The sequence below is a fragment of the Equus przewalskii genome, chromosome 7 (assembly GCF_037783145.1).
Source record: "Equus przewalskii isolate Varuska chromosome 7, EquPr2, whole genome shotgun sequence".
NCBI lineage: Eukaryota > Metazoa > Chordata > Mammalia > Perissodactyla > Equidae > Equus > Equus przewalskii.
Window position 1 is genome coordinate 49530560 of NC_091837.1, and position 26150 is coordinate 49556709.

The 26150-nt window shown below is 36.6% G+C and overlaps 1 protein-coding gene across 1 annotated transcript in view; it reads left to right on the plus strand.

Annotated features, from left to right (window-relative positions):
- The window catches only part of TAF4B (TATA-box binding protein associated factor 4b), a 134204-nt gene that overhangs the window by 61462 nt on the left and 46592 nt on the right, over nt 1–26150 (plus strand). The window contains exons 10-13 of the mRNA XM_008527576.2: nt 8208–8377; nt 12045–12175; nt 17053–17178; nt 23157–23213. Of these exons, the coding sequence (XP_008525798.1) occupies nt 8208–8377; nt 12045–12175; nt 17053–17178; nt 23157–23213 (484 nt within the window). The remainder of the gene's footprint in view (nt 1–8207; nt 8378–12044; nt 12176–17052; nt 17179–23156; nt 23214–26150) is intronic.

Consider the following 26150-nt stretch of genomic DNA (forward strand, 5'->3'; position numbering starts at 1 on the left):
AGCTTTTAAGCAAAAATTAAAATTTTGGAAAACTTGTATCCACTCCATGAGCTTAGCAACTTCTCAATACTTAGATTTTCTGATCAGATTGGTGCAGATATTAACATGTAATTTTGGATTATGTATAATGAGTCTAAATTGGAAGATCCGTATCACTCAGTGAACCAGTATTTTCCAAATTACCAACACATGATGTTACAAAACCACGCATCAGTGAAAGGTCCATTCAAAGTGAAGAAGACCAACGGGTTTTAAAGAGATTTGCAAAAACAGAAAACAATGCCAGTCTTCTAATTATTTTTTAATTTTGGTATTGTTAGTTTTCCATAAAAATGTTATTTATGTTTATATGTAGTTTTATTATTTTGTAATGAATTAATAATATTTTTAGTTTCTAATACAGTTTTCATTCACAATCACATGATAGCTGCAGTCTTCATCTTCAGTTTGCAGATAAGGGGATTGATGAATAGAGATGGGAAGAAACTTATTTACAGTCATCCTTTTAATACTTGGCAGAACAAGGACTGAAACCTCGGTCTCCTTAAGTCTAGAATTGGTACTCTTAATTTTTATAGTTCAGTTTTGCCAGGTGTGGTCCACAGACTGTTTGCATCACAGTCAACTAGTATGTTTGTTAAGAACCTCTGGGTTTCTGGTCTCCATCATAGACCCACTGAATGAGAATTGTAGGTGCTGTGTGAGTGTGTGTTAATCATTGTGAGACCTGCATTTAAAATAGGTTCCTAAGTGGTTCCTAAAATCATTTAAGTTTGAGAAATACTGCAGTATGCTGAGTTAAGAAGAAGAAAGGCAAAGGGAATTTCCCATGAGAAAGATAACTTCCAAAAAGGCATAGGAAGAGGGATAAGCAGGGTGTTGTGTGAGTTTGCATATCGGCTGTGGTAAAGTGGAGAGGTTGTGCCTGAGAATGACGACAAAGAATATTGAAGGCAAACTTATTTTAGTAGGGATTAATAATCTAAGGGAAGAACTTGATCTTAACGTAAAATTTTTTGTTTATATTTTTTAAATAAATTATTTATTTATTTGACTAGGTAATACAATCATTTTGGATACAATTCAAAAGGTTCAAAAGGATATACCATGGGAAAATAAGGTTCTCCCTTACTTCTCTTTCCCTCTGGTACGCCGGTTCCCAAGCTAGAGCTAACCACTGTTAGTAGTTTCTTGTGTATCTTTCTAGATAGAATCTTTTCAATACAGATACAATACGTGTTTTACATTTTGGTTTTTTTAGGTTTTTTTTCTTTTTTTTGAGGAAGATTACCCCAGAGCTAACATCTGCTGCCAGTCCTCCTCTTTTTGCTGAGGAAGCCTGGCCCTGAGCTAACATCTGTGCCCAACTTCCTCTACTTTACATGTGGGACGCCTACCACAGCATGGCTTGCCAAGCAGTGCCATGTCTGTACCCGGGATCCAAACCAGCAAACCCTGGGCCACCAAAGTGGAACATGCAAACTTAACCACTGTGCCACTGGGCAGACCCTAGATTTTTTTAAAAAAAGATTTTATTTTTCCTTCTTCTCTCCAAAGCCCCCGGTACATAGTTGTATACTTTTTAGTTGTGGGTCCTTCTAGTTGTGGCATGTGGGACACCGCCTCAGCATGGCTTGATGAGCAGTGCTAGGTCTACTCCCAGGATCCGAACCAATGAAACCCTGGGCTACTGAAGCAGAGCGCACCAACTTAACCACTCAGCCGTGGGCAGCCCCTAGATTTTTTTTTTTTTAAAGATTGGCACCTGAGCTAATATCTGTTGTCAATTTTCTTTTTTTTCCCTCCTTCTTTTCCCCAAAGCCCCCCAGTATATACTTGTATATTTGAGTTGTGAGAGCCTGTGGTTGTGTAATGTGGGATGTCACCTCAGCATGGCTTCATGAGAGGTGCCATGTCCTGGCCCAGGATCTCAACCTGTGAAATCCTGGGCCACTGAAGTGGGACAGCAAACTTAACCACTCAGCCACAGGGCCAGCCCCTACATTTTGGCTTTTACAACTTAGTACTAATAAATCTTGGAGATGGTCCTATATCAGTACATATTTCTTGTGATTTGTTATTTTTGACAAAGTTACGTAATGATGAGCATTTAGGTTGTTTCCAGTATTTTGTACTAGGAAAGCAAAGCTGCAGTGACTATTATTTTGCATGATTTCTAGAAAGAGCAGCTTATTCATTTTAAATTATCAGATATATCAAATGACTCTCCGTGGAGGTTCTATTAATAAGTTACACTCTGGGGACGGCCCTGTGGCCAAGTGATTTAGTTTGCTAGCGCCCGGTGTTTTGCTGGTTCAGGTCCCCGGCTCGAACGTAGCATCCGTCATCAGGCCATGCTGAGAAGACATCCCACGTAGCACAACCAGAGGGACCTAGAAACTAGAATATACAACTATGTACTGGGGGGGTTTGGGGCAAAGAAGGAAAAAAAAAAAGGAAAATGGGCAACAGATGTTAGCTCAGGTGCCAATCTTTAAATAAATTACACTCTGAGCAACAAAACTTAAGATAGCAAATTTCTACGTGTTCTGGTGAACTATAAAAATTTTTTTCCAATTCAACAGGTGAAAAATTATATCTTATATTTCTCTTCTGAGTGGGGTAGAATGTCTTGTATTTGAATCATTTAAAATTTACTCTTAACTGAAGATTCATATGCTTCATCTGTTTTTCCATTGGATTGTTGGTCTTTTCCTTAGTTATTTATGGGAGCTCTTTATACATTAAGGTAATTCCTTTTTCCATGATACAAATTACTTCCTTCAATCCTTACTTTAGGATTAGGGACTATTGTTGTTCTTGTTTTACTGAAGATGCTGGTCTAGAGAGGTTAATTAATTAATTAATTTTATTTCACATAGATAATTAAGTGGCGGAGTTGGGATTCTGTGCTAAGCAGTTGGACTCAGAAGCCTCCTCATTTTTACTCTCTGTTCTTCTACTTCCCAGTACTTGGTAAAAGATAAACAGCACACCGTTCTGAGCACATAGAAATTCCTCAACTATTTCAGTACCATTTGTGTACTGCTCTACTGGGAACAGTAGGTGATGAAGATGATTAATAAGATCAATAAAATTAGTCGAGTTAGAGTTTAAGCCAAATATATTGATTATTAGAGTAGAAGACAGAGTAAGACTCTACCCTATGGTAGAGACAAAACCTGCTCAGAAGTTCAAAAGTTGTAGCAATTGGACAAATGCTTTAAAAGTATAAAAACAAACCAGCATTTCTAAAGTAGGCATTTGAAGTAGGCCTGGGATATAGATAAGGCTTTGGCAACTGAAAGATAAAAAGCAAGAGGAGTTGAAGACTGGAACAAGAAGGGAATAGCCTGAGCAAAGGCCAGAATCAGTGGGAACCATTTGATAGCAAGTAATGGGAAAGAAGAGTCCTAAGGTAGGTCATTACCTGGAAGGCCTTGAATATCAGGTTGAGTTCATGGGAACATGAAAGGTTTTTGAACAGGAAAGTAACGTGATTCACTCTACTTTAGAAGAATTAGTCTGGTGCTATTATAGATCTTAAGAGGTTGGAAGAGATTTAAGAAGACAGGCACGAGCAGTGGTTGACTTTATCAAAAGCTAAAGAATTGGATCAGTTTCAGAAGCCAGAATGCAAGGCATTAATGATAATTGGGTAATACTTCTTTAATTTTTTGCACAATACCTTATTACACCCCACAGAATCTTGAGTTGGAAGACTTTTCCTACTGAGGCACTATTAAATTTCCTTTTTGTATATCTCTTAAAACAAAACAGATTATCTTTCACAGTGCCTTCATCAAAAGACACTATATTAGACTGGAAGACTTGAAAGCGTGGTTCGGAGATTCTGACTTTCTTCTCCCTTTAAAATTAAAACCAAAGTAGAATCACAAATATGCTTCAACATCAAAGCCTTTATTACTGCCCTGACCTATTTTAGCCGTGTTGTCTTGCTTTCCTTCAGTCTGGCTCCTTTCCTAGAGGAAGTTTTAAATGGCTTGGGTGCTGTTTATTGTGGCACCTTTTCCTCTTCCCTCAGTTGGGTCTTCCTCTACTCCTGCTGCCTCTGTAACCATAGCAACTAGCAGCTGTACTAGAGGGAGCTGTGTTCAGCTTGGGGCCAAATAGGAGGAGGGAAGGCAGGCAAGAACAAATTTTATTGGACTGTTAGTTCCCTGCTTATTTCAGAGAAAGACTGCAAGAAGATTCTAAAATCATGGACTGTCTCTTCATTTATGAATTCTATTCAATTCTAGTACTGTGCTAGATCCTGGTAGTAAGTAGGCCTGGTACTGGTCTCTGCAGCCTGTGTCTGAGATCTCAGCAGGGGTTATGCAGGACCGTCCTGTGGAAGCAAGCTGCAGTTTACAGGACCTGTGTACCTGGCACACATCTCACATTGTAAACATTCAGTGTTGTGTGCATGTGTGTAAAGGCCGTGTTTTGAATACCTTAAACAATTCTGATTTTCTTTTTAAGGGAAAGACAAGGGTATATGTCTAAACTTCATCAAATTTGTATCTCCAGTTTCCTTTCTCTGTTTAGTTACTACTTTTTAAAAATATCACTAATCATTTTGATTGGATAATCCATGTAGATAGTACAACAGTCAAAAATAGAAAGGAGTATAATATGGTATTCAATAAGTCTTCTTCGTATCCCTGCTTCCCTGTTTCCCTCTCTAGGGGAAAACTTGTCATGTATCTTTCCAGAGACATGTTGTGCCCCTATAAGTGTGTGTGTGTGTGTGTGTGTACTTTTTCAAGATGCCGTGTATTCTGTACCTTGGTTTTTGTTTTTGTTTTGTTTTGTTTCACTTCACAGTACCCTTGGCAATTTTTCTGTATCAAGTCAAAGAAAGCTGCCTCATTTTTTGACGTGGTTGAGAGGAACCTTAGAAAACACCTAATCTAAGTTATTTGCTTTTCAGAGGAGGAAAAATTTGAGTCCTAAAGATATTAAGTAGCTGGTTGGGATTCTGTTTTGGAGTGAACTGACTTTTCATTGATGTGTTTTTGGCCTTTTTAAAAAATATATTTTGTTTATTAGAGCAGTTAGGTTCACAGCAAAATTGATCAGAAGCTATAGAGAATTCCCTCTAGTCTCACACATGCGTACCCTCCCCCATTATCAACATCCCCCGCCACAGTGGGCCATTTGTTACAATCGAAAAACCTGCCTTGACATATCATTATCACCCAAAATCCATAGTTTATGTTAAGGTTCACTTTTGGTGTGGTACATTTCATAGGTTTTTACAAATGTGTAATGATGTGTTTCCATCGTTATAGTATCATACAGAGTAGTTTCACTGCCCTAAAACTCCTCTGTGTTCTGCCTGTTCATCCCTCCCTGTCCACTAACCCTGGCAGCCAGTGGTCTTTTTCCTGTCTCCAGAGTTTGCCTTTTCCGGAATATCATGTAGTTGGAATCATCAATACGTAGCTTTTTCAGATTGGCTTACTTCACTTCGTAATATGCATTGAAGTTTCCTCCACGTCTTTTCATGGTGTGATATCTCATTTCTTTTTGGCGCTCAGTAATGTTCCATTATCTGGATATACCACCATTTAGCCACTTTCCTACTGAAAGACATCTTGGTTATTTCCAAGTTTTGGCAATTATGAATAAAGCTGCTATAAACATCTGTGTACAGGTTTTTGTGTGGACGTAAATTTTCAACTCCTTTAGGTGAATACCGAGCAGTGTCATTGCTGGATCATGTGGTACAAGTATATTTAGTTTTGTAAGAAGTCACCAAACTGTCTTTCAGAGTGACTTTATCATTTTGCATTCCCACTAGCAGTGAATGAGAGTTCCTGTTGTTCCATATCCTCATCAGCCTTTGGTGTTGTCAGTCTTCAGGATTTCGGCCATTCTAATAGGTATGCAGTGGTATCTCATTGTTGTTTTAATGTGCGTTTCCCTAATAACGAAGGATATGGAGCATCTTTTCACATGCTTGTTTGCCATCATTTATCTTTGATGAGGTGTCTTTTAGGTCTTTGGCTCATTTTTTCAGTTTTTCAGTTTGCATTCTTATTACTGAGTTTTAAAAGTTTTTTGTATATTTTGGATAACAATCCTTTATCAGATGTCTTTTGTAAATATTTTCTGCCAGCCTATGGCTTGTCTTTTCATTCTGTTGATAGTTGGGGTTGTTTTTTTTTTTTCAGATTTTTTCCTTTTTTATATTTTTAGTTTTCCTTCTTCGCCCCAAATCCCCCCAGTACATAGTTGTATATTTTAGTTGTGGGTCCTTCTAGTTGTGGCATCTGGGACGCTGTCTCAGCACCACTTGATGAGCAGTGCTAGGTCCACACCCAGGATCTGAACTGGTGAAACCCTGGGCCACTGAAGCAGAGCGCATGAACTTAACCACTTGGCCACGGGGCCAGCCCTGATACTTGGTTTTTTAATAAACCTTTTTTGCTCAGACCTTTAAAAAATTTTTTTTACTCAGATCTTGGTCCATCTTTAGGTTTATAGTTTCTACCATTCTTACACTTTAGATGTTTAAATGTTTAGAATGTTTTTGGAAATACTATTTTATTTACATAGGTGGCAAATTGATTCTTAGAACCATTCTCAGCATCCCGTACCTCTAACAATACCTCTGTGACGTTTGATAAGGTGGAGGCCAACCATTCTTTTCTTTCTTTCTTTTCTTTCTTTCCCTGAGCTAACATCTGTGCCAGTCTTCTTCTATATTGTATAAAGGATGCTGTCACAGCATGGCTTGATGAATGGTGTCTAGGTCCACACCCAAGACCCGAACTGGTGAGTTCCGGGCCAATGAAGCAGAGTGCGTGAACTTAACCGCTATGCCACTGGGCCATCACTACGCCACTAGGCCGGGAGTCCAACCATTTTTGTTTAGTTTATTTATAGTGCATGTTTCAGTTCGTGGTTTGAGATACTAATTTTTAAATTTTTTCTTTTCCTCATTGCAGAGACATACCTTTTAAAGTTAGTCTTTTAAATATACTGTCCAGATTGTAAGACCATTGTTCTTTCTTTTCACTTTCAACTGGTGTGTCTAGCATTTTACTTTCTTTCATTTACTTTGAATTTCTTATTTATTTGAACATGGGCCCTTTTCCCTTCACTCCTAATGTGCTGCTTTTTAAAGTTGAACACTAGAGGGCTTCATTTCTTGAGTGCTTGACAATTATAATTTATTTCCCTTTTCTGTGCACAAATGCATTATCACAGAGAGGTTCATAATTTAAATCTATTGACATGAGACGTGATATACCATTTGGCCTATGCAATAAAGAGAAACAACATCTGTTTAATATAATCATGTTTGTGTAAATTATGTTGTGCGCTGGTATGTGAGTTATGATCAGTAATGTGCTTATTATTACATATGATAATAAGAATATTGTCAGAAAATTTTAGTATTTCTTTTCTCTCTCTCTTCTCTACCCTTAAACATATGTACTTATCTTAGTACTGTAGCTATGTATCAATTCTATGACATAAAACAACTATTTAGTTTTGCAAGTAAAATGCAAGGAACTCAAACATATTTTGTGTTTTATATGTTTGTCTTTTTACATGTATGTGTACATTATTGTATATTTTAAATATACGCCCTTTGCAGCCATTTGCTCAAGGATGTGATTTATAAATTCAAATGGTACAATTGGAGCACACGAAAAGTCTGAAGCAGAAAAGCAAAACTAGTTTTAACCGTTTCATTTCACACTAGCTAGTCAAGAAGGCTTCTCAAGGGCCTTTATATGGGTACAACCTTTCAGGACCTGGGGATTTCTCCTGCTCTTTGGTGAACAGTGGAGTGCACTGGGGAAATCTGAGGAGCTCTTAATCATGTTGGATGAAAACAAAGAAATCTGTTTTAATTTTTTTGTCTTTCATTGCAGGGGATTTGTGGATAACTTAGTATAACTTCCAGATCTCTTTTAGTGTATCTCGTTTACTAAACTGAGACAGGGAACGATGGGCACTAGAAGACAAAGTTGCCTCTGATTCATCTTTCTGGTAGTGATTAGACACCAATTAATTTTAAAGGCTTACAGGGAAAACCATTCTTCAGTTCTTCTCTTGCTTGGATGAATTGAGTAAAATAATGTCTTTAGTTATAAGGAGAGATCTATAATTCTTGATCTCTTAAATTACTCATACGTACACATCACCACCATCACCACCAAAAAGCTACCTTTTTTTCCTATTAGAAATGAAGATGACATCAATGATGTGACTTCCATGGCAGGGGTCAACCTCAATGAAGAAAATGCCTGCATCTTAGCAACAAACACTGAATTGGTTGGCACACTCATTCAGTCATGTAAAGATGAACCATTTCTTTTCATTGGAGCATTACAAAAGAGAATTTTAGACATTGGTAAGTGCAGACTTATGATTATTGACCTGATAAGACTGTCTGTTCCAGGGGAAATGTTATCAAAAGAGACAGCCTGGGTTGGTTTCCCTGGAGCTCTGAGGCTCAAATAAGGCTCTAGAAATAATCAAGATTTCATGGGTGTTATAGAGACAAGTATTTTATTTTAAAAACTGTTAACTTAAATCATATAACCTATGGTTTCTGGTTTAGATCATTGAAGTTAATATTCATATTTCTTAATGGGATAATAGATGTGTATGTTTTTATATGAGTATGTACATGTGATATACTATTTTTTCCTGTCCTTTTCCTTCCTTGGTTGGCTTTAGGCATTTAGGTGTACAAATGCACTCTTATGTTACGAGTTTGTGTTTATGAAATATGGAAATGGGCAATGAGAGTAAGTCCCTTTTTCCTTATCTCAACCCTGGAATTCAAAACCACTCTTGCCTTAAAAGAATTAAATTACAATATTAGGGGTCTCTCTAGGTCCAGGAGTAGTTGTTAGGTGGCTGCAGTATATGAAAGAAAATGGAAGAGAGCATACCAGTTCTATTCTGGAACCAGACAGTTTTTTTGTTGTTTTTTAATACCAAACTCACAGTAATGTGAAAGACTACAATCTCCCCAAATTAACTGAAAAAAGAGACAGACTGTGGAGATGTTGTTGCATGTGAGTTATCTCATTTCTTGTGTCCTGATCCTGGGACTTATTGGAGACCAGCTCTCCTCCTTCACCCATGTCAAATTTGGGGGGCCAGTATATAGTGACCTTTGGGTGTAGTTGAGTAAGAACCTTTACATTTTATATTGAACGCCTAAGACAAAAATGTGGAGGTTTCTGAATTTTGATAGGCGCACGGTATATTTAAGGACTACAAAGTGCATTACCATTAGGTATTTTAAGTCTACTTCATAATGACTTGGTAAAGAAATGTATGAGCTCCTACTATGTGCTATATAAATTACCACTTTTTTCATTTAACTTGGTATGTATTATTATTCTTTTATCATGAAAAACTAGAATTTACAAGTAGTCCTAAAAGGATAGGAATTCAGAAGAGCAGATCTTAAAATGTTTGTTTGCTGTTTGCTTGTGTTTTGTTTGACTCCCCCTCCCCCACCCTCTTCTTCCCTCTGTCTCTTACGTTTTCCTCTTTGCATCTATATTTTTACTGTACAGGAAGCAGTTGCTTAATTTTGGAACAAACCTCATAAGCACTACACCTTCCTGTAATGGCTTGGGAAATTTACTGATGTTTAACTCCTTTAGCCATATAATTATTTAGAGCTTTGGTAGTATAGAAGTAGATACTTAGTTTTATCAATTCCCCGTCCCCCTTCCAAATTTTATTTCTAGCTTGATTTAAACCTTGATTATATGATAGGAAATTTTTTAGTATTTAAAGAGCATTTTTGATTATTTAGCACAAGGATTGGCAATTTTTTTCCTGCATGGGGCCAGATAGTAAATATTTGCCACTTTGTGGGCCATACGGTCTGTCTACATAGCAACTGCTCAACTCTGTTGTTACATTACAAAAACAGCCATAGACTGTATGTAAACAAATAACGCACGACTGTTTTCCCATCAAACTTTATTTACAAAGAGACCAGATTTGGTTTTCCAGCCTCTGCTTTCAAAAAGGAGAATTCTCAAGACAACTATTTGTATTTTCATTTCTTAATGAGGAAACAGAAACTGGTCATTTAATATGATGGAAAATTGCAAAACTTACTTCTGAATTATCTAAGCTTTTTTTAAAAAGTAAAACTGTAGAGTGAATGGAATTATGTATTTCTAGGAATGTTTTCCATTTATAGTAAAATTCCATCTTTACAGAACAGATCAGAAAAGACCATTTCTTAATAACAGATATTATAAATTTACCCAAAGAATTTTTTGGAAGAAATTTTCCTGCTTGAATAGTGTTAGGAAAGTAAACATGGCAATGTTCTTTCATTTTTGCTAATTACCTAAATTAAACAATCATTTTGTAAAAATCACATAAGTTTGCAAACACCAGCTATAGCTCCTTAATCAGTTATGTTGACTTTGTTAAAGAGAGTGTTTTATTTAAAGTGAGAATTTAACTTTGTAACTTTGTCATGTTTTATTATCAGTGTAGTGAAGATATTAGAATATTTGATTGTTCACTAAGCCCTGGAATTGTTTGCAAATCCCAGTTGTTTATTTCTAATATTTTTAAAATATGGAGTTTTCTTTTCCATAGGGTAAATTATCAATTTTATAAATACATATGAAATTATTTTCAGTTACCCCCAAAACACTAAATATTTTTAAATGCTCATTTTCTTTAATTTAGGCATGAAACTGGCATGTCATCCTCTGTCTACCCTATGTTTAGTTGTGATTTTAATCATTGGATTGTTTTGAAATTGTACAGTTCCTTCTGTAGAAGGCCCCTGCTAATTGTTTATGCTGACAGTTTTAGTAAAGTAGATTGGACTTTGTTGTGTTTTTTCCCTGCTTGAATCTTAAATTGGTGACAAATTCAGTTTTGCTACAAAGTAGTGAACTACATTTTGAAGATTTGGCATGGAAGAAGCTGGATAATTTTTTATCTTCTTCCTGTCTGGATTACTGTAGCCCACATTTTGAGTTAAAGTTTCACCTTTATTACGGAATAATGTCAAAGAATGTATTTAAGACTTCTTGCCTTTTTATTAAAACGTATTTTTGCTATACTCATTCACACTTTGAAGAGTATATAAAAGTGGGTTTCAGATAGAGTGCAAAAATCAAACAATAATATTTTAAACATGTCTGTGTATATGCATATGTTAAAAAGAAACAAAATAACACTATTAAAAGCTCGTTTAAATTGGACTCCCTAATTGCCTGTATCTTTGGATTTAGGTCTCTGTTGATACAGGTGGTTTCACTGAGCTGGAGAATTGCTATTTAAATACTGATAAGGTTGATTTATAAATGAGTTTCTGCCTTTGGCTTGTGGTCCAAATTGTTTTCCTGAAACTTTCTTCCTAGTTAGCAGAAGGAAGAATAGAAGTTTGGTTTATTTATGGAAGGGATATGGTGAAAGAAAAGTTATTCAAATGGATGGGTGAAATGATGAGGCTTTGAGCCCATTTCAACTTGTAAATTAATTACCACGTCAATTTATCAGAACATGAGTTAGTGCAAAATAAGCATGATTGGTAATGGACATAAGGAGTATAGGTACATCTTGTAGACAAGACATTAACAGAGACTCACAATCTGAATTCATTGAAATAAATGTCATAAATTGTTAACAGTGTCAAACAGGCCAAAATGTAATTTTCTATTTTTTTAATTACTAAAATTAACACAATACGGCACTAATTTCTGCAGTTACCATTTTCCTCCCTGAACACTAGACTTGATTTGTGTTCTTATTAACTTTGTCCTATAAATGACCTTGCACGGAGAATGATTCTAGAGGCTAAGTGAAACAATGTCTGTATTTTCTGAGGCTTCAGGCTAAGTTTTATTAATGTAATGTCTAAGATCTTTGAAGTTGTGACTTTACCAGGAAAATCATAATCTCCAAACCTTTATTCATAATGGGTATGACTTCCAGGGGGAACAGAATACCTGCTGTGCTAATTATTTCAATTATCAGCCACTACTAAAACACGTAATGGATTTTCTCTGCTTCCACAGGTAAAAAGCATGACATTACGGAACTTAACTCTGATGCTGTAAATTTGATCTCCCATGCAACACAGGAACGATTACGAGGCCTTCTAGAAAAACTGACTACAATTGCTCAGCATCGAATGACAACTTACAAGGTAAAGGAAATCATTGAAGAAATACAAACTCTTCTCTCTCCTCTTTGTCATGTTACGGGTATTTTTTGGTCATAGATTCATTTTCTAGGTATATTTTTAAAGGAAGTGATTGAGATCTCAGTTTCATATTGGTAGAAAATCAAAGTCTTATTCTTAATTTGCCTTATGTAGATACACTTACATGACAAAATTAAAATAGCGTTTAAACTGGTATCCAAAGCTTCTGTGTCAGTGTAAGTTGAAATACGCGTCTGTTCTCCTGAGGCTTCTCCTCCTAAAGCGTTTGATTGGGAAGGGGAGGATATGTTGGAATATTGGAATATTGGCTAGTTGTGTTCTCTTCAGTGATCTGTACTCTGCTAGCACTCCTGTTCCTTTTAATAAATTAAATGATTGCATTGAGTGCTAATACTGGTGCCACTCATTATCATCATTGGCTGCTTTTATGAAAAATGCAAGAATGTCTTGACTTCTCCCTAGTGCTATGCACCAAATCATTTACCATCATCAAGGTGAAAGCACCTGATTTATTTGAATTATGGTTTTGGTGGAGAGCAGATTTATTGGGTAATGAGAGATGGAAAAGAAAAAACCTTTTCCCCCGTATCAAGAAATGTTGGCAGCTAGATTTTGTACAAGGTGGTATGTGGGTAATCTTTAGATGTTTTGAGTTTGCAAGAATGGTCATTGTCATAATGTCCTAGCCAGAAGTTAAAAGGAATCCAGGCAAATATGAGCTACAATACCACCGGTAAGTTTCCTGGAGGAATCATTGTATTTTCTCTCCTTTCTGCTTCATTTAGAACCTGGGAAGAACTGTTTTTAGTTGCTGAGGTTCTCACTTGCATAAATCTTTGTGAGAATTTGCTGGGCTGTCTTAAAATAAGAGATCAACCAGAGAAAAGGCTGTGGGAGAAAAAAACCCACTGTCAGTATTTCTTTTTGTGTGTTTCTAGAATTTGTCCATTTCTTCTATGTTATCTAACTTCTTGGCGTATGATTGCTCATAGTATTCTCTGATAATCCTTTTTATTTCTGTGAGGTCAGTAGTAACGATCCCACTTTCATTTCTGATTTTAGTTCCTTAAAATATAAAGTAGCTTACTGATTTGAGATCTTCCTTTTTTGATGTAGGCATATACTGCTATAAATTTTCTTCTGGCCACTGCTTTTGCTGCATTCTGTAAGTTTTGGTACATTGTGTTTTTGATTTCATTCATCGCTAAGTATATTCTAATTTCCCTTGAGGTTTCTTTGGTCCTTTGGTTATTTGATTTCCACATATTTGTGAATTTTCTAGTTTTCCTTCTATTGTTGATTTCTAGCTTCATTCCACTATGGTCAGAGAAGATTCTTAGTATGATTTAATTATTTTAAATTTATTGAGGCTTGTTTTGTGGCCTAACATAGGGTCTATCTTGGAGAATGTTTCATGAGCACTTGAGAAGAATGTGTGTTCTGCCCTCGTTGGATGGAGTGTCCACATGACTATCAGATCTAGTTGGTTTGTAGTGTTAAGTCCTCTATTTTCTTATCAATCTTCTGTCTAGGTATTCTAACCATTATTGAAAGTGTGATATTGAAGACAAGCTATTCTCCTAGAAGTGTCTGCTTCTCTTTTTAGTTCTGTCAGTGTTTGCTTCATATATTTGGAGGCTTTGTTGTCTGGTGTATATCTTCCTGTTATATCTTCTTGATGAATTGACTCTTGTCAATATATAATGTCCTTGTTTATCTCTTTTAACAATTTTTGATTAAAGTCTATCTTGCCTGATATTAATATACCCCTGGTTTCTTTTGGTTATTATTTGCATGAAATATTTTTTTCCATCAGTTCACTTTCAACCTATTTGTGTGCTTTCATCTAAAGTGAATCTCTCATAGACAGCATATAGCTGGATCACACTTTTATCTGTTCTGCCAATCCCTACCTTTTGATTGGGGAGTTTAATCCATTTACATTTAAAGTAGTTACTGATAAGGAAGAACTTATTTCTACTATTTCACTATTTTTCTGTATGCCTTATGGTTTTTTTGTCCCTCATTTTCTCTATTACTGCTGTCTTTTTTGTTTGATTTTTTTCTTGTGTATTGTTTTGATTCCCTTCTCATTTCCTTTTGTGTACATTTTTTAGATTTTTTTTTTGTAATTACCCTTGTGATTGCAATTAACGTCCTAAATTTGTAGTAATCTAGTTTGAATTTATAACAGTTTACCTTCAATTTTGGGACGTGGGAGAATTAGTCTTCCTTTTTGGCTTTTTACTGTAATTTTTTAAAGAGTTATAATTTTTCCTGGATTTTCCCCTATTGCCATCCCAGTCACCCTTTTGTTTCAGAGATACATGAGTTCATTTTCATTTACAATGGGCAGTTTCTATATAAAACGTGACATGTACAATTTAGTATGGAATAGAATTCTTCCAAGTAATATTGATTATTCTGAGTGCCATCCAAAGCTCTATTATGTACAACCTTCAGATGCAATTCTTCTGTTGTATATCGGTGCATATGTTCCAAGGATTTAGTTGCCCTCGGCAAAATGGATAGTATCTACCCCACCTGGAACCTCAATAACTTAGCTTAAAGCTAACACCTCCATAACCTTCTGTCTTGTACACTGCCTATTGTGGTTGATTTTCCCCTGCCCTCCTTTCCCCACACTCATTCCTTGATACAGCTAATCCACTGTCTCAATTTACACATATAGAAAGGCAGCTACATTATCATCCTTCTTTAAACAGAAATAATAATCATTTAGTTACATTTGAATCTACTTCAAAATTAATACTTATTTTGTAGACTTTGATTGTAATAATCTTTGTGTCATAGATTTTTCCTTGCCCTTATATTTCAGTTCATCCCCATAGGATTTATTTTTATCTGTACAGTGTGGGAAACTCTACTCCATGAATTTCACAAAAGTGAGCTACTTTTATTAAAAGCAAAAATCCCACAATCTCTTTCCATTTGACATCCATCTCCTTTTGCTAATCTTTCACCTGGTTGGATATAATTCTCTAATTAGTCATAGTCCCTAAACTGAGATTTAAGTAAAGAAGTAGAAAGTGACACATGTAGTACAAAGCTTTTGATCTTGCTGCCAGGTGTTTTCCCACTGAAGATATGTTATAGTCTTCTGCGTGCCGGTGGGCTGGAGAAGCTTCAGTGTTTTCCAGTTAAAAGGGGCTATAGTGCTTTCTTTACATGGGATTCATTTGGTCTGAGTCCTTATATTTTTATTGCTAAACTACCCTACTCTGTGGTACATGAAGACTTCAGTTAATCCAGCTGGGTAGACAGGAAGGAATATGATAAGATTGAAGTTGCTGTTGTGTAAATAAATTTGGGGACTCAGTAGGAGTTGGGGAGGCACTCATTTGTTTAGCATCTGGAGGAGTAAAGGAAGGATGCATTAAGCCAGAGGCAGTTGTATCCAAGTTGAGACAGAGAGGAGGAATCTTACCCATGGGAATGAGATTCAGTTAAAGTTTAGAAAGTCTGTGCCCCTTTTTAATTTAGTGTTTGTTGTCTTTTTTAAATTAAATCCTGCAGTAAACTGTCTCCACAGTATCTGAAACCAAAAATGGTAAAGATGAAATATTTAAGAAATCACTGGTTATTATGTTTATACCTCTATGGTTGGCCTATAATGTATTCCATGTTCTATCTTGTATTATTTAACTTTAAAACTATTTGAAATTCTTTTTGTATTAAACATTAAGTAAAATAAGTAGCACTAATATATCCTTGTTCGTTATACTATGTAATACTCTTTTGATCTAGTTAAATACCAACAATAAAAATTTAATTTAAAAAGAATCTTGGGCATATGAAATCTCTCAGTCCCAGTTAATTGAATCAGCCATAAGCATGGGATAAAACAGAAATGGAAGTGATGCTGAACCCATGATTTCCAAAGCCAGTCACTGACTGTTGGACTAAATGTTTAATAGCGTCAGTTTTCCTATCATTCAATCTCCCTCCTATAGCTTGAATGTCTGAATTACTGAGATGAGTAGATGACAGGATGTCTTAAATATTGATTGGGAAGATTGCACCCCCACCCCAAGCATTCACAAACTCGTATATGTATTACAGAGGAGAAATTAGGTGGTCATATCAGATGAAAAAAATTGCGTAATATTTAGATTGGAAAGCACTGTTTTATATTCTGGAATATCAGAATAAATGGAACAAAGTAAATTTTATCATTTTATGAAACAATTAAGACAAATAATTATACTTCTTTGTTATGACTTTCATTTATAAATTTTATACTTTATTTCTTTAACTACAGTTTCTGCCCAAGTTCATAGCTTAAGGGAATCCTCAAAACAAGGTTTAGAATTCTAATGTTTGCCGTTTTATCTTATGTTGTATTTTGATAGAAGTTGTATTCACTTGTCAAGGTTAGACCAATCCAACAATAGAAACAAGGATGATAACTTTCATCTTTGGTGTGTTTTTCAGTGAGGTGAGTTTTTCTTGTTGTTTGTCTTTGACAGGCCTAAGATCTAATTAATTGTATTAAGGTCTGCTGAGATGGACAGTCATTTAACTAAAAAGATTTAGGTTATAGGTAAATGGTACACTCTCTTGCTTTCTACTTCCTTTTGTTAGGATCAGCTTGGCTTAATTCCTTTCTTTTCCCCCTCTGAATGAAGCTTACCAGGGAACCTCTTTGAAATTTAAATGCTTAGTCACCTCTCAAATTTTAAGGATGATTGAAGTTCCTTTTTTTTTGTTTGTTTAAACCTCCTGAAAACTTAGCTCCTTGTGTCTCGTGGTGTTACTGTCTCTAGCTGATTTATAACAATACCTAATGTAGAATGTGTTGCCTAGGATCATCATAAGACTTTCTTTTTTTTTTCCAGGCAAGTGAAAATTACATCCTGTCTAGTGACACCAGGTCACAGCTCAAATTTCTTGAAAAGCTGGATCAATTAGAGAAGCAGAGAAAGGATTTAGAAGAAAGAGAAATGTTACTTAAGGCAGCCAAGGTAAGGTCTTTTGTGATTTATGAGTGAACAGGGCCTGGCAAGGATATCAGAATTGGTTTTATCATTGGTTGACTGTCTTGGTTTTATTACGCCTTTAGATTTCTCTGAAGAATTTCTTAAAATGAAATTACTAATAAAATCTCTCACAGCCAGGATGGTGTGGTGCAGTGACTTTTAGTTAATTTAGTTTAATGAAGCATAATATTTTGTCTCCTCATTCTCAATTCCTGTGTGGCTAGCATCATACCTGCCATCCTCCCACATAAAAATGTTTTGTAAAGTTTTCAAGGTCTTTTTAGGGACATGATTTCAACTTGTGTCAAGTTGAAGTTGAGACAGGAAAATTTGGAAAGTAGACAGGAAAGTTATGGGTAAAATTAGGAGTAATTAGGACTATATGGAACAAAATATAGGATACGCAAAAATGATTTAGAGAGAAAGTAAAAGAGAGAACAGGTGAGGCTATTATTTATTTATTTATTTATTTCCTTTCTCCTTTATTTAAACATTTTCCTGGACTATTAGTGCCAGATGAAGTGAAAGTTAATTCCACTACAATGTGCGTTTTGTTGCTTCACCTTTCTTTGTAGACCTAGGGCCTTTCTGAGTAGTCTTAAAGGGTAGGCACTAGTCTTATTCTTTTATTTTAAACAGCTTAGTTTTAATTTCTAGTGTTCTTAGCAGCCTTCCCTTTTAGAATATTGTTGCTGATCATGTGCCAATCACTTTTTTAAAAACTAATTTATTTTGAAATTATGTCATACTTAGAGAAAAGTTGCCAGAACTATACAAAGAACTCTCATCTCCTTTACCCAGATTCCTCCCACCCCCTTTATCTGGTTTTGGTGTGTCCCTGAGCTAACATCTAGTGTCAATCTTCCTCTTTTGGTTTGAGGAAGACTAGCCCTGAGCCAACCTCCGTACCAGTCTTCCTCCACCTTGCACCTCAGACACCACCACAGCATGGCTTGATGAGCAGTGCATAGGTCCATGCCTGGGAGCCAAAGCCATGAACCCCGGGCTACCAAAACAGAGTGTGTGAACTTAACCACTATGCCACCGGGCCAGCCTCTAGATTCCCCCATTTTTAACATTTCATTGCATTTGCTCCATCTCCACCCTTTCTTCACACACACACATCCCCATTATCGTTAGTCTCTTTTGTTCTCCTTTCTTTCAATTCAGAGGGGTTTTTTTTGTATATTCACAAAGTTGTGCACCTGTCATCTCTAATTAGCCCTTTTCTGAACCGTTTGAAAGCAAGCTTCAGTTTCCTAAAGATTCTAGTACATATTTGCAAAAACAAGGACATTCTTCTGTACAACCCTGCAAGTCAGGACTTGAACAATACAACACAAACATCTAAACCACAGTCTCCATTTAAATTTCACCAGCTGTCTCCACTCTTTTTCTTTCATGGTCCATTTTCCCATTCAGGAATATGTGTTTCATTCAGTTGCCATCTCTTGAGACTCCTTCAGTCAGATTTTCTCTTTCTTTCTCTTTTCTTTCATGTCTTTGACAGGTTTCAAGAGTATAGGCCTTACTTTCTGTAGGGTGACTCTCAATCTGTCTTCATCTGATATTTCCTCATGACTTAGGTCGTGCATTCCTGGCAGGAATACAGAGAAAAGATGCTACATTCTTCTTAGCTGATCATATCAAAAGGCCGGCTTGATCACCTGGTCATGTGGGTGCCTATCAGTTCTTTCCTTTTTAAATTTGCCATTTTCCCCTTTGTAATCAATTAGTTTTTCACAGGAAGGTATTCAAAGATTATACCAATATTTCATTCTTCATTAAACCTCCACATATCTACTCCGGCATCCATTGATGATGACCACCTGAATCAGCCACTTCTGTGGTGGTTGCCAGATGGGGATTCTTTATTCTTATCATCTCTTCTACATTTATTAGTACTCTACAATATGGAAGGGCTTTCCTTTCTCTCTTCTTCATTCATTCATGCATTCATGCATTTATTTATATTAGTGTGGGCTCATGGATTTCTATTTGATTCAATAGGTTGTAATCCATTACTTTCATTATTTATTTTGATGCCCAAATTGCTCCTGAATGGGAGACCCTTCCAACTAGCACTCTGACCTTTTGCATGTCCTTACTTTCTGGCACAAGATATTCCAGGCCCACATTTTACTCTTCCTTCACCAGCCTTGGAATCAGCCATTTCTCCAAGGAACCCTGCATCATTTTTGTTGAGGATGATATCCAAAAACCAAGATTAGAGCATATAGTGTGCTCTTTGCTAATGGGGTGTCATTACATGTAGGCTCTCTCAAATTGGCAAATCTAGGAAATATATATATGGTGCATATATATGTACATGTGTGTAAATACACACAAACATACATTTGTAACTATTTCTTTATCTGTGTGTATATTATAAAACCATAAGTTTGTATGGATACCTCCAACTCCAATCAGTATCTTAGGGTTCTTTTTAGCCTTAACCTTTCCATGTTTATAAGTACTTTCTCCACATTCAGAAACTTGGCTTTCATTATCCTCAATATATTTACTTATGTCCTCAGTTTACTTATTTGATCAATGTAACTAATCTCCCAAACAGCCATGCTGGCTGACTCCTGTGTCTCCTACTCGTATTACCCTTGCCCTCATTTCATTGCCCATGTAATTGGTTGCATGCCCACTGGCCCCTGCCTTGGTGAGTCCCGCAACCCCCACATCACCCTGCATTGGCCACTGGTCTACACCTTCATGTGTCCCAACCCCCCACAGAGATGTGGTGCATCATAACTGTTGTCAGTGTGCCACTTCCCGCTTTCCCACAGGCCCAGTCCCCATGCTGACCCTTCCTGCACTGGGAAGGGCAGCTGGCACAGGGAGATACTCTTCCTTGAGCCTTCAAGTATTATAAGCAAGCACACAGCCAATGTAATAAGGTGGTTTATTGGTATTTTATTTCCAATTACTATGCTGTTAACAAGATCATAAACTATTAAGTACTTGTTTAGTTATTACTGGATATAATGTTATACTTGCTCTCACTCTCTTTAGGCTGTTCCTTCTTTACCAGACCTACCAGACTTCTAAATATTGGAGTGTCCCAGGTTTCAGTCCTAGGTCTTGTTCTCTGTCTGCATTTCCTCTTACATTTATATTTCCAACTCAGTTTACATTGTGGAACTCTGGACTCATATAGCTAACTGCCTGCTTGAAATTTCCAGTCCATTGGCCAATAGGCACCTCAAATTTAATGTGTCCAAAAGAATTCCTGATCCTCCTCCCTCTTCAAAATACATTTTACTCTTATAGGTTTTCCTAACTCAGTAAATGATGCCATTATTCACCCAGATGTTCAAACCAAAAAACCTAGGAGTTATTTTTAACTCCTTTTCTCTCCTCACATCCGTTCACTTCCTATTCTGTTTCCAAAATGTATCCTTCTTCTTCTCTTCATCACCATTGTCACCACTCCAGTTTAAGTTATCTTTCACTTGGACTTTTATAATGTCTTCTAACTAATCTCCTTTTCTTTCTACCCTCCATTTTTCATATTATTTTCAGAATAATATTTTCATAACAAGTCATGTGTGTCTCTGTTCCTTAAAAGCCTTCAGTGGCTTTCCCTTATACTTAAAATAAAACCAAATTTTAGAAAGCCTTATATGATCTGGCACCCACCTCCCTCTCTAAGCTCCCCTCATATCACTCCCTTCTTCACTCACTCTGCTGCACTCACGCTGGCCTTTCCATGCGCGTGCCAGGCTTGTATCCTAGACTATAAATTAGGCATCTAAAGCCGACCATTAAGTTCCCTTCCCCCAAATCTGCTCCAGTCTTTACCCTCTCAAGGTTGGAATTATCATCCTACCAGCTGCTTAAGCCAGAACTTGATTTCTCTCTCTAATTCATACCCTATATCCAATCCATCAATAAATCTGATTGGCTCTACCTCCAAAATATATTTTGAATCTAATCACTTATCGTCTTCTCTACTATGGCACTAGGCCAAGCTGCCCTCATCTTTTTCCCAGTCTTGTACTGAGAACAGTTTTTAGAACAGTCTCCTGATTGCTCTGTGTGCCTGGGCCTCCAATCTTCGGTCTCTACGTAGTACCCAGCGTGATCTTTCAAAGGTGTCATATCAGTGACATTTCACTCCAGTTCTCCGAACCCTCCTTTAATTAGAATTAAACCCCATCTCCTTATCATGGCCTACAAGGCAACACCTCACCTCGGATTTACCTCCTTCAACTTGTCTCTATGCTCCACCCACACAGGCCTTCTTTCTTTCCTCAGGTATGCCGACTTTGTTCTCAGTTTAGGGCTTTGGCAATTCCTGTGCCTTCTGCTTGGAGTGTTCTTCCCCCAGGTCTTTGCCTGGCTACCTCCTTCTTGTCATTCAGATCTCTACTCAAATGTCACTCCTCACAGATGTCTTTTCTCCCATCCTAGCTAAAGAAGTACCCTCCCCCTTCCTTTCCATCGCATTATCCTGTTTTATTTTCTTTATAGCACTTATTACTATCAGTAATTATTTGTTTTTATTTTTTCTCCATTATAAATGTTTTATGTATCATAAGTGTTTAATTTTTATAAAATTGTTTGTTTTACTATTTTTTTCTTAAAATGTAGGTTACTTGAAAGCAGAGACTTTGTCTTCTTATTTCATTTATGTATCTCCAAGGCCTAGAACAGTGGCACGCAGAGTAGAATTTGTACTATGGGTAATCAGTAAATATTGGTTGACTGACGAAGACTTGATACTCTGACGCGCCCATTTTATACTTTGGCGGAAAATCTGTATACATACATACATATACACATGCACACATATTTTTATATAAATGCACATATACTCATTCTCTCCTAATACTATAGGTGGAATAACAAAGGAGTTTGTCTTAGTTTGGGCTGAAGTGGAGTTGTTTTAGTAGATTGGGGACAAAATGCAGAAAAAAATTACTGGAAGAATTTTATGTAGGTATTTAATTAAGGTGTTTAAAATTAGAAGACTCTCTTAAGTCTAAGAAAGTCTCTTTCTTGTATTTTTCTTTAACAAAAGCACTGATAAATCAGTAAACGTAGCAAATAAATGTAGTACATAGGAAAATACTTTTAGTTTTTATTTTGTTAGCTACCTTTAGTTAGGTGATTTGCATTTTATAGAACAAGTATTCAGATTTATAAGGAGTTAAATAACCTGGTTAGAATGAGAAAAAGGATACACCTATCCTAAGCGTATTTTTCAGTGGACAAATGTTCATGGTGCCGGAAATAAAGTTTCTTACTATTTGTTCCATCATAGCATTACATATGGAGGATGGCTCTCTTCTTATAGCAATCCTGTAAGATTGTTCATTTGTGGAATGTTAAAATGAATCCGTATGAAAAGCAACATTCAGTAAACATTTATTGAATATTTACTTGTGCACAGCATTCTGTCAAGTGCTATAGAGGGCCCAAAGAGGCTAAGATACTCTAATGAAAACATTGGGATGTATTTCCTACTTAATTTTTTTAATTACACTTTTGAAGAGAGAGAGGTTTGGTTCAAGATTAGTCAGCTTCTTGATTTGAATAGTCCTTGAAAAACCATGTTTTTCCAAAATGGCTTCACCTGAAGGTTAGCCAGTATTGATTATTTTCATTCATTTGAGCCAACAATTATCCTTCTCTTCTTTTCCTTCATCTGTACCATCCGTGTTTTAGTTTTAGTGTTCCAGCAAGAACAACGTCATGCCTCAACTGGACCTGACTGACATTGTTAGCGTCATTTTCAGTCTAAGCTTCCTTCAGGCTAGAACTGCAGCAGCCGAGATGATGAGAGGGAGGGGGCGGAAGGGAGCGTGCGCCAGACTGGATTGAGGCATTTTCCCCTGGAGCTAAGGTTTTCAATCACCAGAGAAAATTGTCATTTATTAAATATTTAACGGCAAGTATGGTGTTTAGATGCTAGTAATTTCTATTAAAATTTTCTTTTCCTTTGATAGAGTCGTTCCAATAAAGAAGATCCAGAACAGCTGAGATTAAAGCAGAAAGCCAAAGAGGTAGGACTTTCAAGTTACCATGCTTGTCTTTGTGTTGGAGGGAAGGTTGGCAGCTCTCTCCTGGCAATTAGGTCAGGGTTTATTTTGCTGTTGCATACCATTTGCAGAAGCCTTGGGGAAGGACAGGAACTGCTGAAGGCAAGGGCAGTACTTCAAATGAGGTCAATGAGTTATGTGCTCTCTTTTTAAAATTTATTTTCAAGGCTTACGCCTGTCTAGAAATGGCTCTTTGTAAACTACAGCAGTATACTTGGAGGAATATAATGTGGGATTAAAAAAAAAAGGAAACTTCTGAGATTTAGCATCTGGGACTGTACAATAGGCTACATTTTTCCAGGGTAATTGTTCGTTTTGTAAATCTGATACTGCTTATAATTCTTTGGCTGGGAGGCGGTACTGGGATTTAGTTTTAAATGGAAAACGCCTCTGGCTTTTAATTTTCTGGGCCCAGCAGTTTTCTGTTCTGGAATGGAGCCCTTGTTTCACACAGTTCATGTTTAGCTGCAGGGGTTTTAGTTTATAGCTTAGACTGGTTAAGCTTTTACTCCCAGAGGCCTCTGCATAGCAACTGTAGAAATCAACAAATAAGTTCATTTATGTCTGCAGCCTTCTCTCAGTAGCTGACTTTTTACATTTCCCAATATCCATTTCCTGACTTTTCTAGCCCCAGAGAAAAAAGCTCCACTAATTGGAGCTTATTTTAATTGAGCCTTAATATTGGATCTCACTGGAGTTGCCCCCAGAGCTGCTGAGAACAGAAGGAAATGAAAGTACCTAAGGTTGAAGATGTGGTGTGTATATGGGTGTGTGTGTGAAATTTTTCACTTGACCTACAGACTCTTTTCCCTGCTGAATAAATCATCAAGCCTGTTCACATTTCTGATTAAGGATCTGACAGCAGACGATAATAAAGACAATTGAGGTGTGAGACGTGTGATATGGAGCTGAAGAAATTGGTTTCTATAGTTACTTGACTGATTTCATGCAATTTTTAAGGATCTTTGTGCTAAATAAGAGTGATTTCCTGAGCAACCTTTTTCCTTAACTGTGCCTCCTGAACTATGAAATTTGTTGTTGCTTAACATTGCTGCACTCGGCTCCTAGGTGCCAGCAGCAGCAGGTTATTTATGAATGTTTTAAAGGCCCTTATTGTTTGGATTAATGTAGGAGCTGAGGCAAAACAAATGGAAATCTAGTAAGATTCTTACAATCAGTGTGGTGTGTTTTCACTGAAATAGAGAAGGAAAATACATGAACTCTGGATGGAGGGGTTCCTGGATTGGGATGAGGAGAACTGGAAAAGGAGAACACGGAAAAGGATTGAAACCAGAAACATTTTATTTCAAAACAAAAAATTTCTCGTACTCTTTTCTTTCCAGTGGAAAATTTACCTAAAAATATTATCTAAAAAAATTAATATCAGAGCTATACCTATAATCCTCTTCAGGCAAGCTTGGCTTAATGACGGATTATTTGGGATGGGCAGCCTCTTGTTGGTCTGAATCCTGGGTATCCTTCTTTATTTTAGTTAAGGACTGATTAGATGCTTATCTTACTTTCTTCTAATTCTACCCACTTTTTGGAAAATATATATCAGAAAGCTTACCCTTTCATCCTTAAAGATCTTATCCTGTCTGTTCCTCCTTCACAAACCTTCATATTTGTCTGGATCGTAGATTAATTTTTCCTTCAGGTTTGTATGGGATAATTTTGCTTATTTGGTTGGTTGGGTTTTCTTTTAATATTGTGTTGAGTATTCTCTGAGGGATGAATAGGTAGACAGGGTTTTTCAAAGAAAATTGTAAATGCAAAAAAAAATACCTCTCTTAATGAGAGCAGGTGGTAGCAAATCTGTTTGGGTTTTTTCCCATTCTTTTTGCACTTCCGTTTATTTCTTTTTCCTAGCAAGATTAAAAGGACTATATAATTTCTTTCCAAGGTTTCTTTCTTCTGAAGAGTTTCTAGTTGCTTCCTATCCTAAATCCTCTTTGATTTAAAAAAAAAAAATCAACTACACTGGACCAGTTCTAAGAACTGAGCCATTCTGTATTAGTTGCAAATGTTTGATGAAAATAAAATGTTGTCGTTATTGTCATCCCCTTGACCCCTAGAGCTCTTAATAACTTCAATATTCTACGGAACTGTAATTTACATTCAAACACACAGGAATCCTGTATTTTGTTTGGTTGCAAAGATCATTGACCCTATCTATACAGAGTTGAATTGTTCTCTTTACAGTAATCTGTAAGGTTATCAGTTGGAATATGCCAATTGTTATCATACTGGTATAAACTATAAAGCTTTGGTTTGTGATTTTTTTGGAATTTGGCTGTCTGGGAAGTTTTCTTTGTTCACTTGTGAAAATTAGCACAGATTCCTTACAGTTCCTCAGTTTAGAGCTACTGTACTTTCCTTTTCCAGGTAACTACCTACCTACCAAACTGGTCATAGGAAATAGATTAATGACAATATCTTATGAATGTAGAACTCTGAAGAACTATTTAGAGAAATTGTCGGCTTTCTTGATCCTAGGAAATGTTTCAGCAATGATGTTTGTCATAAATATTAAATCATAACTTGGATCCCCTTCATGTATAATCTTTTAATCCATGGTTGCTTTCACCTGTTAAGGACTAGAGTTTTGATCTTGATCGTATCTCCTGTGGCTTATCTTCTGACACAGTTTTAGAGTCCTTACTTCTTTGCATTCTGGGTGTAAGGAGAAACTGTTAAATTGGACACATTTTTAATAAAGGTATCTAATAATTTCTTTTCATCCTTCATATTGACTTCTTCCAATTTTGTCATTCTCATTTGGTGCTTAAAAAAAAAAAGGCTGCCTTGGGGCTGGCCCCGTGGCCGAGTGGTTAAGTTCGCGCGCTCCGCTGCAGGCGGCCCAGTGTTGCGTCAGTTCGAATCCTGGGCGCGTCCATGGCA